We start from the raw sequence: 15,000 nt of genomic DNA, 5'->3' as shown, positions 1-15,000 counted from the left end.
GTGGCACCGTCTGTGTGTTCAAGGTAGGAACCACAACGTTTGGCAATAACAACAAACCCAGTAGGAGACAACTGAGCTGTGTTGACAGACCCTCAGCACATCCAGAGGCCACAACACCTCCGCCCAGTTGGCTAATTAACAGATTATTTCTTTTCTGAGAGGGAGTAGCAGGCGGATTAACTACCCATTCCTAGAGCCACGCCCCCGATACGATATTGCATCCACAGACATTTCTTATTTTTTCTTTACATTTTTGGGCATTTTGCAGATGCCTTTAACCAAAGCGTCTGCTTTAGATACTTGTCAAAGTAAGTGAGTCATCTATCCATCAGTCAATCATAAGAAAAACAAATCGATGCTAGGACCAGGGGCCATTGGCAGACACAATGCAGAGGGTGGTTTGAAGAACCCACACTTTCAACAGGACTGGAGTGTCACTGTGTCACTTCCAGTATTTGAATTATCTTGTATTATTATTGTACTGTCCAGTTAGGATGGGGTGTTTCAGTGTGCATATTTCAGCCTATAAAATGGGACAAATGTGAAATGTTATTTTGAATGTTATTTAAGTAATTATTAGTTATTATTAATTATTAATTATTAGATACTTGTAACATTATTTTGAGTTATGCCTCATAACTGCGTGGGAATTGTTTGATTATATAGATCAGGTATGCGTAGGGATATTGGGGGCTGTGATTAGGTTAGGTGCTTAAATAGTGGGAGACCGTGCGTAGGGATTCATTGTGTGATACCAGGACGTGAGGGATGCCACGGTTAGTGTGTTTGATGCGTGCTTTGTGTAACATTTATATGCTTTGTTTTAGTCTTTGAATGTGTCAGAGCTGTGTATTCATGTATGTTTTTGTTGTCTGCATTCGCAGGTTTTACAATCTATTCAATTTTCAGTAAAAGTAAGAAAAACGAGTTGAATGGTATCCGTGTCCCTCAGTCCAGCCTTTCTGTCGGCGTTAGTAGACAGAACAATTGTAAAACCTACGGCCCGGGCGTCAAAGAAATATCTTTGAAAAGATTCCCGAGGTGGTGGAGAAGTAAATTGACAGCCACATTCAGAGAGGAGTTCTCCGCGGGACGAATACAAGCGTCGAGGGAACTCAGAAAAGTGGCTGCAATTAACCGGAGCTAGCTATCCAGGTGTGCTGTCTGAGGCGTGTCTGTGCAGAGCCTACTGGACACGAGACAGTGTCGGCAGCGCGAGACAGCGCGAGAGGACGGCAAGACCAGGAAAGCGGTCGGGTAAGCAACAGCACTGACCAACGAACTAATTCAAGCTGGATGTGTATAGAGACTTGCCTTGCTGGATGTTTATAGAGACATGCCTTGCTAGCCAGAGAGATTAAAGTGGGACTGACTGTGTCTGCTAAAGTGGCTAACCGGCGGAGTGATATATCCTAACTGTGCAAGGAGGAGCCCTAGTGCGTCGCAGTAAACCAGGAAGTAAATATACACAGAAGATCCGGAGTTTCAAAATAAGAGTCCCATTTATTCTTGAAGTAACCAGGAAGTAAAAATACACAGAAGATCCGGAGTTTCAAAATAAGAGTCCCATTTATTCTGGCAGTAAATAAATGTCAGTTTTGACTGTAAAACGTCACAGTTGAATAAAACGAAAATAAACACACTAAGTGAGCAGTTTGAAGGGACTTTAATCTGTTAAAGAAAATAACAGCAGAGTTTGAATAAATATTTAAACATTGATAGCCTGTGAAAAGAGAAGGAAAATGGCTGAAGAGGACCAGTCCGTAGCTCAACTGAAAAAGGAGAGAAATTCAGCTAAATCCAACTTTAACCAAAAATCTGCCGTCATGCTCCTTGTTACACCCTCCATGGTCGAGAGCGAATTAAAGGTCCAGTGGCAGGCTTTCTCTAATGAAGCTGAGAAGCTCCTGGAAGCCAATAGTAGCTATGAAGAGGGTCTGCTTGCAGAAGCGGAAGAGGACCCCACCAAACTATCTGAACAACAGACGAGAGACATCGAGAAGGTGAGCAAAGACTGCATGACTAAATTGTCGAAGGTTGGCGATCTCGTAAAACTCCATCTGTGGTCAAGATACGGTGAAAGAAGAGTATTGTTCGCGATCAGGGAGGCTGAACGAGCTAAAGAAGAGACAGAAGAGGTCCCATTGGGCCAGCTAGACCATGACTGCCACGAGAGACAAGTGCACCATTTAGAGGAGCTCACTACAGGAGCAGAGAAAGAGCTCTCTGTCTGGAGAAACTGGGCCCCTGTCGCTGCTATAGAAGACGTGGAGAGACGGCTGCATCATTTGATGTCCTCAAAGAACAAGCTCAGGCGAGATAGAGACGCCGAGATAGGAAAAGCTCAAAAGGCAACTGAGGAAGAAGACCGCGCCCGCCGCACAACAGCTGAAGGAAAGCGCCAGAGGGCTGAAGAGGAAGAACGCGCCAGACGCGCCCAGCTTATCCTGGCTCAACAGGCGGAGACTGAAGCACGGGCAGAGCTTGTTAAAGCCCAGCAAAAAGCGTTGGAGGAGACTCAAGCAGGCGCACGGGGTGGAAATGCAGCTACGAGAGGCATTCCAAAAGTGAGGCTGAAGCCTACAAGTCTCCCGACGTTTAGAGGTAGCATTCGGGAATACTACCGCTGGAGGAAGGATTGGGAAAGCCTACAGGAACAAGGCGATCCCTCCGGGTCTCCGGAAGTTAAGAAGTTTCAACTTCTGGAAAGTATAGAGGAGACCATAGTGAAGGATCTCAGGCTCGCGAGCCACAATACTGCCGAAGATGTCTTCAGGGTGCTAGAGAGTCGTTTCGGAAACAAGAATGCAATCACCAACCTGATCGTAGCAGAGCTGCAGAAGATTTCTCCAGTCAAAGAGCACCAATTCAGGAAGGTGATTGATCTGATCCGAATCACAGAGAAAGCTCTAGCAGACCTTAAAGATCTTGACAATGAAGTAGCCATCAAAAACCCTCTGGTGACTGGAGCCATTGAGAACAAACTGCCACTCACTTTGAAAAAGGAGTGGCTTACTTTCAAAATAGACCCCCGAAATGGTTTCCAGCCGGAGAGATACTTTGACACCTTCCTGGACTTCCTACAAAAGCAGGAAAGCATCCTCGAACAGTTGGAGCAGATGGAGATCACGGAGATCCCAGAGAAGAATACTGGGAAGAACTTTGCTTTCACTAGAGCCACTGAGAGAGGCAGCGCTGATGACAATTGTGTTCTGTGCGAAGATAAACACAGAAGTAGGCTGTTCACCTGTAAGAAGTTCAGAGGCCTCGACTTGGCAGCAAGAAAGGCCGCGGTGAAGAAGTCTAGAGCCTGCCGGCTGTGCCTTTCATCACATGGCGCTGACGGAGAGTGCAACCTTAAATTCCTCTGCACCAAGAGAGGCTGCAAAGAAGGAGAGTTGTCAGACCACCATTACCTTCTCTGCCCCAGTAGAGACAGTAAGAAGGATGGTGGGGAAAAGAGAGAAACTCCAAGTAGCGGCGGTGAACGTGCAAGGAGTTTGACCGTTGAACAGGAAGAGGTCTTGTCCCAACTCGCTCCAGAGATTGAGAGAAAAGTCAGGAGAGCCTTCACGAATAAGACAGCAGTTACAAGCTGCACTGAAGCAAAATCCGGGAAGCTCCTGGAAGAAAATGGAGTAAACGAGTGTCCGGTAATAATGATGCTCCTGAAGGTCACTGCTAACGACGGGCAACAAATTGGTGCTCTGATGGACCTCGCATCAGATACAAATTACATTACCCACGCGGCTGCAAGTAGGCTTGGCCTGAAGAGCGAGAAAATCACGCTAGTGGTGCAGGGCGTCGGAGGGATGACTGTGACAGCCAACACCAAAAGGTACCTCCTGAAGGTGAGGTTCAGGACCCCGGAAGGTGAAAGAGCCCACCAGTTGGTCTGCTACGGCTTAGATGAAATAGCCAAGGTGCACCATGCCATCGAACCACGGCAACTGAAAAGATTCTTCCCCGAGGTCAAGACCCGGGAGTTGGTCCGGCCAAAGAGTATTGAGCTCCTCATCAGCCAAAGAGAGGGGCGGCTGGTTCCCTGTCCCGTGAAGGTAGTAGGAGACCTGGTCCTGTGGGAAGGCCCACTTGGAAAGATTGTGAGTGGGACGCATCCCAATCTGTTTGAAGATGTGGAGACGGTGACCTACGAGTCCAAGACACACTTCGCCCGATCAATGAGAACAGCAGCGGCCAAGTATAAGGAAATCGTCAAGTGTATCGGGTGCTGCGAAGAGACCAGGGAGAGTGGACTGAGGCAGGAAAGCGACTCAAGAGTCCGGAGCTCAATGGCAACCAACAAAGAAGTGTTGGAATGGTGGAAGTGGGAGAGCATCGGGGCAGCCTGTGAACCCAAATGCGGGGGATGTCGTTGTGGAGCGTGCCAGCCGGGTGAAAAAGAGATGACCCTGGCGGAAGAAAAGGAGGGTCTGTCCTATGTCGCCAGCGATCACCACAGCGATGCTCCACATTGGGATGCTAGTTACCCTTGGACAGAGGATCCATCCAGTCTACCGAACAACAGAGGAGCTGTGATGGCAACATTCCTAAGAACGGAGAAACGCCTCCTGAAACAGCCGGAGTGGCGAACTGCCTACGGAGAGCAGGTTCACGAGATGGTAAGGAGGGGCGCAGCAGTGAGTCTCACACCAGAGAAGATTCAAGAGTGGAAAGGTCCGGTTTGGTGCGAGAGCCACCTGGTTGCACCCAATCCCCATTCTGTGACAACACCGGTCCGGTTAGTGTGGAACAGTAGCCAATCATACAAAGGTGTCAGCATGAACGACCTTCTGTTAAAGGGGCCAGACGTGTTGAACAGCATCAGGGCTGTGCTCCTGCGGTTTCGAACTGGGGAGCATGCGGCCCTGGGCGACATCACCAAAATGTACAACTCTATGTGGCTGAAGAACCGAGAGATACACCTGCACAGGGTCCTTTGGAGAGACGATCCTGAAGAGGACATCGGGGAGTACGCCATCACGAGGGTGAACATTGGAGACCGTCCTGCTGGTTGCATTGCTCAACTGGCAATGAGGGAGACAGCAGGGCTACCTCAGTTCATTGAAAGGGAGGAAGAGCGTCGTGTCTTGGAGAAAGACAGCTACGTCGACGACATCTTGACTTCCCATGATGATCTGGAGATGCTCGACACCATCACGAGTGGAGTGGAGGAGATCTTGAGAGCTGGAGGGTTCTTTCTAAAGCCGTGGGTCCGGTCTGGCCAAGGTGGGAGGAGAAAGGACGACGCCAGAACCTGTGGAGGGGAGAGGCCTGGAGCGACATCCAAAACCCTGGTGCTACCGAATCAGCTGAAAGACGAGGATAATAAGGCCCTTGGCATTAGGTATCTCGTGGATTCCGACCAGCTCTACATGGTGACATCAGTAAACTTCTCCAAGAGAAAAGGAAAGATGAGGACAGGCCTCAACCTCAAGGTAGAAGAAGTCCGGGAGAATACACCCAACGGCTTGTCGAGGAGAGAGCTGCTGAGCCAAGTGGCTGCTCTACCAGATCCAATTGGCCTGGTGTCCCCGGCCAAACAAAAAGGAAACATCCTTGTAAGAAGAGCCTTCCAAGAGGCAGGAGGCGGGAGCTCAGTCAAGGAAACGTGGGACCCTGGGAAGACAGGGTCTCCAACCGAGTGGTCGTGGATCCCCGGTGAGTGCAATGTGGCCGACATCAGCACAAGAGGAGCCAAAACAAGAGAAAAGAAAGGCTCTGGCAAGCTGCCCGGGGTCGTCCTCCACCGGGATGTCAGGAGGATGGTTGTTCTCCTCCCCATTGAGGAACAAGGGACATTGGTAGCCTCCCTAGACTAGTAGCTAGATCGGCTAGGTGGGAGGTGTACTGTCCAGTTAGGATGGGGTGTTTCAGTGTGCATATTTCAGCCTATAAAATGGGACAAATGTGAAATGTTATTTTGAATGTTATTTAAGTAATTATTAGTTATTATTAATTATTAATTATTAGATACTTGTAACATTATTTTGAGTTATGCCTCATAACTGCGTGGGAATTGTTTGATTATATAGATCAGGTATGCGTAGGGATATTGGGGGCTGTGATTAGGTTAGGTGCTTAAATAGTGGGAGACCGTGCGTAGGGATTCATTGTGTGATACCAGGACGTGAGGGATGCCACGGTTAGTGTGTTTGATGCGTGCTTTGTGTAACATTTATATGCTTTGTTTTAGTCTTTGAATGTGTCAGAGCTGTGTATTCATGTATGTTTTTGTTGTCTGCATTCGCAGGTTTTACAATCTATTCAATTTTCAGTAAAAGTAAGAAAAACGAGTTGAATGGTATCCGTGTCCCTCAGTCCAGCCTTTCTGTCGGCGTTAGTAGACAGAACAATTATTATTATTATTTGTATTGTCTTTTTTTGTCAATCCGACGCCTTTGTCTCAGCCACGCAGGCTCTACTCAGCACCAAACAACGTCAACGTCAATGACAAACATTTCACCAGACACAGCTACCTAGCGTATACTTACCTGTTTTACATTTACGATTACATTTTTGGGCATTTAGCAGTTGTGGTGTGAGCTGCTGTAACGTCTTCATTTCCCCTTGGGGATCAATAAAATCTCTCTCTCTCTCTCTCTCCGTTTATTCACTCTTCACTCTCCTTGACAGCAAATGATCTCTCTCTCTCTCTCTCTCTCTGACATAGTGTGTATGGATCAGTAGAATCCAGTTCTGATGAAGCCCAGTGTGGGCTGCAGGCTGCAGGCTCCTAGCGTACCTTGATGTTGCAGGCCTGCTCCATGAGCCGTCGGGCGTTCTCCGCCGCCCGGTAGCGTTTGGGCAACTGGACCCGGAAGAACTTCAGCGCCCCCTCGAAGTCCGCCTGGAGCAGGTCGTCCTTGGATGTCTGTGTTGAGAGAGGAAGGGGTTACCAAGGCTACCAAGCTTACGGGCCATGTGATTAGTCCGTTCTAAGCACTAGGTTTCTCAATGGTTCTCACCATCTTTCTACTTTTTTTTTTTCCTGAGTGAGGCAGTCCCACTATTTTTTTTTTTTTAATTGACAGATACAGTAGAGATGTTGACAGGAAGGATGGGTGAGAGAGAGAGAGAGAGAAGGGAAGACATGTAGGATATGTCCACGGCCGGAATCGAACCGGGAACCCTGCGGTTACATGGTTGACGCTTAACCCGTTACGCCACCAAGCAACCCCCCCCCCCTTTTTTTAAATGCTTTTTAAATGAGCATTTAACAAAGGTTAAGTAAACATAGGTGGGGCCCTCAGTTACTCCAGGGGGAATGTCCCTGTAATTCGCAATTGTAAGTCGCTTTGGATAAAGGCGTCTGCTAAATGGCAAAATTACAAAATTACAATTACTGCTGAGGGCAGACCAAAACAACTGATTATGAGTGACCTACGGTGATGCGAATGACGTGAAGGTTTCATGTTTTAGAAGACTGTGTTCTGGTGTGTTCTACCCTACTATGCAGATGCTTAGTAATATCGGTCTCATTCAGGCAGTAAGCCTGTGGTTATGTGAGTATTTTTTACTTGGTTTCACGGGATCCTTTGATGACAAATATCGAGACCTGAGTACGACAACACAGGTCATAGCACCACCCGATGGCATGAAGATGCACTGTCATAATTATGCTCTCAAATACCAAAACAAAGTAAAGTAAAAAAAGCATTTCGAGACAGTACATTTAAGAACCACGTTGACTCGGGCCATCCTTTAATACGATGACTAATAGTACACACACCTAATCATGTGCTCAGGGAGTGAACGACCACAGATAAAACACTGGGAGGAGGAACCAGAGTCACAGAGTAAAAACCAGCAACATCATCATTATTAATCAGTCGACTAGCACCAAAGAGACGACACGAAAGACGGAAAACACAAATCCTACTGTGCCTAGGGGGTCCTAGGTCGGGTCAATACAAATAGTTTAATTGGTTCCTCTCTCCAGGACTTTTCACTTAGCAGTGTAAACTTAAGGCTTGCTATGACATAATCACTGAACACATTTTTATGTTATTCATCTTATTAAATCTATTCTTCTACTCATTTGTTTTTATTTTTCATCTATGCTGGTTTAATTTGTTTTTTCGCCACATTTTGTTCTTGTTTTAACGCTTCAAATGTAAAGCCCTTTGAGTTGCGTTTTATGTATGAAAGGTGCTATACAGATAACGTTGATTATCATTATTAGTACCGTTGGGATGTTATGAATCATTGGCATTTCAGATGGCTCAAATCACTCTAGCTAGGATGAGCATTCAACTGCTCGACCAGGATCCCTTTGGAAAGTTTGGAAAACTATTATCCGTGTTTTTCTCCAGTGCAATTTTTTTGGGCAATGTTTGCCAGACAGCCATTCATACTCAACCCCCCTTGAAAACTAGAGGTTATCCCATTTAAATCAATAATGTCAATAATCAAAATGTTCAGACTTTTACTCTGAAAAACGTTCAGAATAAAAGTCTGAACACTTGGTCGGTTGCCGACTTGTACCCGCTTTCACCAGCTGCTGTCACAAACGTAAAATACTAAAATTATAGCGATAGCCCCCCGCCCCCCCCCCCCCCCAAACGCCCTGACCCCCCGATCACCCTCTCACCGCCAGTAGTCGGGGGACAAACAGGCGGTGTCCCATCCCCAGCAGTCCCATCACTTTGCCTAAGGACTCCGGTGTCTCCGCCTGGCCCCCGTCCTTCTCCTCCAGCTGCCCCCCCTCCTCCGCCCCCCCAGGCACCGCTGGGGATAGCTGGGGGGACAGGGAGGACACCGTGGTTGGGGGGGAGGAGGAGGGTGGAGGAGGAGGAGGAAGGGGGGGATCCCTCTCCTCCAGGGTCAGGGAGCAGGGAGGCTCCATCGTGACTTCCAAGGTCCCGGCGGTGATGTCCGAGGGGGGGTGGAAGTCGGTCAACCCAGCCAGACTGAGGTTAGGTCCAGAGGTTTTGGGGGAGTGTTGGGGAGGGGGCTTCTTAGCAGAAGAAGCAGAGTCTCAACAAAAGACAGGGGTGACCTATTTTGGAGAGGGAGACGATTGTCCTGTTCTGCATCGGGCAGTGATTCTGTCACAACACTGTGAGGAACAGGACCGGCTGGTCTCTCCTGAGACCGGGGAAGATGCAGAGTAGCCGCAGTCTTAAAGATAATACAAACTCAGCGAAAAAACTCAGACCAAAACATCTACGGATGTAGAATTGATCCAGCTAAAAGTTTGAGCACCAGAGATGATTTCAGTCAGGGTCAAACGAGTCCATCAGATCAGCACCACTGTCAGAGCCGACACACAGGCCAGAGGCCCAGTAACTCTACAGTCATAACATGGCAGCAGCTTATCTCTGCCTCTAGCATTGTGTTAGGAATCACACACACACACACACACACACACACACACACACACAGCGCTATCTCTCCCTTTCAACCCCGATTGGAAACACTGTCACGCATTGGACGTTCATCCTCTTTCACTCGGTCTCGGTCTCTCTTCCCCCCAAAATTCCAAACGGGATGTCGTTGTTGTTGTTGCCTAGCAACAAGGCAGACTGGCACGTGGGGTTCGCTGGGCGAAGTAGACGACAGGTGTCGGATGTGTCCTCCTTTGGACCTTTTTTTCTCTCCCTGACTCCCTCCCTCCTCCTTTGAAGAGAGAATCCCCCCCCCCCCGCCTCTTTTCGTAAAACGTCGCCTCTACGCCCAATGCTTGGAGCATACGAGTGGAGACATCAAAGCACGATGCACTTTTCTTTTCTTTCTTTTTTTAATAAAAAAAAAAAAGAAAAAAGAAGTGAACTACTTTTCTATAAAAAGAGATGTAACGGTAAAGCCACACCTGGGGGAAAAAAAGTCAAAAGTCCTGTCAAATGTCTCTAGTCATTTAGGGCTGATGATGATGATGGAGGAGGAGGACGACGAAGAGGAGAAGCTGAGCTCCGTGTTGTTAGCATGCTTGGCTAACGCCACACTGCCTTAGGGGTTGGTGAAGCCTCTCTTCTGCCCAGAGTGTGTTGTTTACGGCTGAACAGCTGCTGATGCCAGTGAGTCAGAGTCGAGGCGGAAGGGGGACAGACAATCGGAGGGGGTAGATCCGGTCAGGAGAGCCGCCAAAGAGCCGCCAAAAGGAGAGATGGGGCTCTCGTCATGCGATTTCCACAGGAGCGTGAGAGGAGAGTGTCTGTGTGTGTGTGTGTGTGTGTGTGTGTGTGTGTGTGTGTGTGTGTGTGTGTGCTTTTCCCCTCAGCTCCGGAAAACAGAAACAACAAGCAGGGGTACGATCGGACGCTCGGTCGAGTCGCTGAAAAAAACAGTCAAAGCCTTCGGTCGACGGCTTCGAAGACGACTCCTCTCCTGCGTCGAAGCCTCTAGACGCCCATAAGAAAAAAATACACCCCCCCCCCCCCCCGGGTTTGTAAAAGTCCTCACCCCTGGTCCTTGGTAACAAGAGTCCTGTCTGTCTGTCAGCCGGCCGGTCCAGAACACTGGACAAACCAGAGGAGTGAGGAGGGATTTCTTGGAGCGATAGAGAGTTTCAGGGAGTGGTTAGACGAGGAGGCAGGTGGAGAAACCACACCGGTTGTTGTTCCCCCCACTCTCTTCTTCCCTCTCTCTCTCTCTTCCTCCCTCTCTCTCTCTCCCTCTCCCTCCGAGGTTGCTCCTCCGGTCCGGGGAGGCCTGTGATGCTAAACGCTAACGGCTAATCCTGCTGCTGAGGCAGTTCTGGTTCCGGAGGTGGTGTGGGGCGGCTGGGCGGGCTGACAGCAGCAGAGAGAGAGCTCGCATACCGAACGCCAGGCGCGGAGAGAAAAAGAGAGGGAGAGGGAGTGGGAGAGAGAGCGTGCAACGGAGTACCGTGAGTCTGTTGGGTCGGAGCTAGAAGAGGAGAGGAGGAGGAGGAGGAGGAGAGCAGGAGGGAAGTGGAGAGAAGGAGAGGGGAAGGAATCGAAGGAGTGGTCTGCGGGCAGGCGGCGATGATAGAGTCTCGGTAGACATCCCTGAAGAAACCAGGACAGACGCCCGTCCCTCTCTCTTTCCCTGCTACCGCTGCTAACGGCTAACCGCTAACGGATGCTACTGCTGCTGCTGCTGCTGCTGCTGTGCTCTGAACAGGCAACGGGAGACAGGCGAGGGAAGGCAAGTGCACAGGGAGAGGTGCAGGAGAGGGAGGGAGCGGTGGGTGGAGAGGGAGGGAGCGGTGGGTAGAGAGAGAGAGAGAGAGAGAGAGAGAGAGAGAGAGAGAGAGAGAGAGAGAGAGAGAGAGAGAGAGAGAGAGAGAGAGAGAGAGAGGGGAGGGGCGGAGAGGGGAGCCTCCAGGGAGAATGCCGTCATGCCTAGCCAATCAGAGAGAGGCAGTGCAAGCCCTTTTCCTCACCCCCGCTATCTATCCTCAATTTCACTCTCCCACTTCCTCAGATACACTCTCTTCCTCCCATCATCTCCTGTCCTTCATGGTTTCTCCCGTTTAGTACAAATAAGAAGTGGTTTGCACCCTCAAGTGAAAGGTTTCCAGTGTCTTCTTTGTTTCGCAAATCCATAACAATTTCATTTTAATGTTCCATCTTTGTTGAATTCTGTATTGGTTATTGGCAGACAGACATACACAAGACAGTATTAAAATATAAATCAATCTAGGACGGGTGTCATGGAGGCAGATTAAGCCTAATCCTAGAGTAAAAAGCATCCTGAATGGAGATTTTCCATTGCCAAGTGTGATTTAACCCAGCCCATTATCCAACAACAACAACAACAACAACAACAGCAGCAGGGAGGTGACTGTGGAGAGACAGTGTATCGTCTCAAACAGAGGGATTATGGAGAGGGGAAAAACATCTTCAAAAAGAACGAACTAGTAAATAGGATGCCGAAATTTGTGGTGCAATCACCACGGTTAACCGAACCACGATATGGACTAAAACAAGCTGCTCTAAAGACCCAAATCATCTGATGTAATACTGTATATCAAAGCAGATAGACTGATGGAAATACTATTGTCAATGATCAAAAATTCCAAATTTGTAAAAAAAAAAAAAACTAAAGCAAAAGAACAGATGCCAGCTAAACTGTTGACAGGTTGATGACTCATATGACTGTCAACTCTCATATCAGAAAATAACCGGATTTGCACGGTATGGACTTCTATTAAGCATATAAAATAAAAATAAAATATGTCTTTATACAGCACTAAAGCACATAACTAGAGCACGAGTGTATTGCGTCTAAAGGTATAACTTGCAACAAATGTACACTTTTTAAAAAATGCGGGTCGAGAGAGGACGCTGGCGCTGCTTGTTTTTTCGCCGCTTCTCCGCCCGAAATCTAGATACTGTATACTTGCAGTAGAGTAGATTGTCCTACAAAGACACTTAGATTTAGATTTAGTCATCTAAAAATTAATTAGACAGTTTGTAAAGCGTCTTTGAGTGTCTAGGAAAGCACTATATAAGTCTAATGTATTATTATTATTATTATTACATGGAAATAGCACTGAATCCCCATAAGCAATATGTGGCTATCATGGAATGAGACTCCTTAACAAAAACCAATCACATGGAACCTTCTAGTCCTTGACCAATGAAACGGTATGTTTAGATCCTGGTACCGTCTGGTTCCAGCCAGAAACCAGGGGGGGTATTCCATCACCGTCACTAAAGGAAGATCCAGGCTTATTCTGATAAATCTCACAAAACTATCAAAAATAAGCCTGGATTTTCCTTTAGTGACGTTGATGGAATACCCCCCATGTCACTGTGGGGGCTTATTAACCCATCACAACAGACAACGAGGCAGGCCTGTATTTCACTGGTGGAAATCTCTGTTACATTGTACAGACTGTGTCTTTAATGAGCATCTCTATTTCATATTGTCTTTGATCATATTAACCTCCATAGAAACCCTCGGCTCCATCACCAGACCTGCAGTGCCCTCTACGTCAAACCTTCTACAGTCATCAAAACAACTGTGGATCAATACACCGCAAAAACATCCGCTAACAGTACAGGCTTGTATTTCTCTAATCTCGCACACTATTACATTTCTTACACAGTATTCAATTTCTTACACACTAGAAAAAATGTTTTACACAATATCGAATTTGCCAATTTGCTGTTTCCGCATATTTCGTGACAAACGTCAATTTGGGGGTGAATATCACGGCGAAAATTATATTACAAGTGTTAACTATTATATTACAAGTGTAAACATAATGAGATGGCTAATATTATGAAAATAGAATCACATGTAATGTACAGAATTTGATCAAATGATTCTGACTTCTAGAGCAACTGTATTGGATGCTTTTAAACAAGGCCTTAAAACCTACCTTTTTAATAGAGCCTTTTTTTTGCCTTTTAATTGAAAATGTTATTGTTTTATCTTCTTGTTTTTAATTGTAGCACTTTGAGATTTCTTATGTAAAGTGCTTTTATAAATAAAATGTATTATTATTATTATTATTGTATTGGTCATGCTTTAGGCTATTGGGTGTATTTAGAATAACAGAATAAGAAAAAATAGCTTCAGAAATCACTGATATGAATGGAGGGAAAAGTCGAATTACCTCCCACTGCAGTACTGCCTATGACCAGCAGAGGGAGGCACAGACAAACTATTTGACTTTCCTCACAGCTCCATTCCTCCATCGCCGACCAAACCGGACTCCCATTACATCATAGATTACATCATAGTCTGACACTGCAACGGCCCAGTCCAGTAACAATCCCTGCCCCTAGCCCCTCTGCCCTAGCCACTAGTATCCTGGTATTTAGCAAGATGGCAGATTTTCCGCCAAAGCCAATCAATGGGAAAACTACAACCATATCATTCACACTCATCTACATCATCATTGCACTCAATAAACTAAATTCAACGTATTCAGTAACTTGTAACATTTTTGCATTTGAGCTCATTTAAGGAGAGCCGCAGCAAGGGGGGGGTTAGACTTTTACAAACAGGTTTTCTCTGTTTGTCATTTTTAATAAATTATGTTTTATAATTGAATGTGTTTTAAAGAGTTAGGCTAGGCTTATTTTAACGGATTGATTTGTTTTACTTGCTGTTTTTAAACCTGAACATTTTAAATTGTCAAACAAACAATGTCATACTTTGTTTGTTCTTACTGAATTGTATATATGATGACTAACTAACCCTTTTCACTTATTCATTGTTATTTTATCCCATGTTGTATGAATATGTCATGTGCTATGGAAGTAAATGTGCCTTGCCTTGCCTATTTTTGAAGGTTTCCAGTATACGCTATAAAAATCTGTGGGGAAAAAAAATCCTCGATTCTGGGGCAACAAAAGGTGAACACTCTGTATAATATATGCCATCTAGCTGACGCTTTTACCCAAAGCAATTTACACCGCAGTGAGTGCATACATTTTTCAGTATATATGGTCCCAGCGGGAATAAAACCCACAACCTAAGCGTTGTGAGCGCCATGCTCTTCCGACTGAGCCACAGAGGACCGTAGAAAGTGAAAGTGGGTGTTTAATTTATATAGGCACTGTACATGAAAATGATTTCCCCTTTCAAGGATTCTCACAGGAGGCACATGAACCCTGTCGTGTCGAGTCTGGTTCCTGTTCTAAGGAATCTTTTTTTTAAATTTACATTTTTACATTTTTGGCATTTAGCAGACGCCTTATTCCAAAGCGACTTACAATCAATACATTTGACTAAACAAGTGAATCATCAATCCACCAGTCGTAGCAGGAAGAGTAATCTAGCTCAGGCCCGGGGCCATTGGCAGTCTCCCTGATAGAAGAACGTTTTATTTTTTTATTTAGACACTGGAGAAACAGAGAAACAGTACAAAGGGGGCAGTAGAAGTCTTAGGGGACACAGTATAGGGGGAAAGCGGGTGTGGCAGGAGACGCAGTGCTGGGGGGTAGTAGAAGGAACCTTCCGTACCTTCATGGTTCACCTTAGGGGTGAGACTGGAGTAATCGGACACTCCCATAACAAATCAAGGTAGCCCCCGAGCTTAAAGAGACTAACATGGGCACCCCCATGCAATAAGTG

At 46.6% G+C, this 15,000-nt stretch overlaps 1 protein-coding gene across 2 annotated transcripts in view; it reads right to left on the bottom strand.

Annotated features, from left to right (window-relative positions):
• Positions 1-15,000, bottom strand: part of rabgap1l (RAB GTPase activating protein 1-like) — a 187,672-nt gene that overhangs the window by 22,211 nt on the left and 150,461 nt on the right. For both annotated transcript variants that reach the window (XM_080548270.1, XM_080548269.1), the window contains one exon: positions 6,746-6,874. In XM_080548270.1, the coding sequence (XP_080404396.1) occupies positions 6,746-6,874 (129 nt within the window). The remainder of the gene's footprint in view (positions 1-6,745; positions 6,875-15,000) is intronic.

The sequence above is a fragment of the Nansenia antarctica genome, assembly GCF_963989245.1.
Source record: "Nansenia antarctica genome assembly, chromosome: 1".
NCBI lineage: Eukaryota > Metazoa > Chordata > Actinopteri > Argentiniformes > Microstomatidae > Nansenia > Nansenia antarctica.
This window is presented reverse-complemented; position numbering and strand designations above follow the sequence as displayed.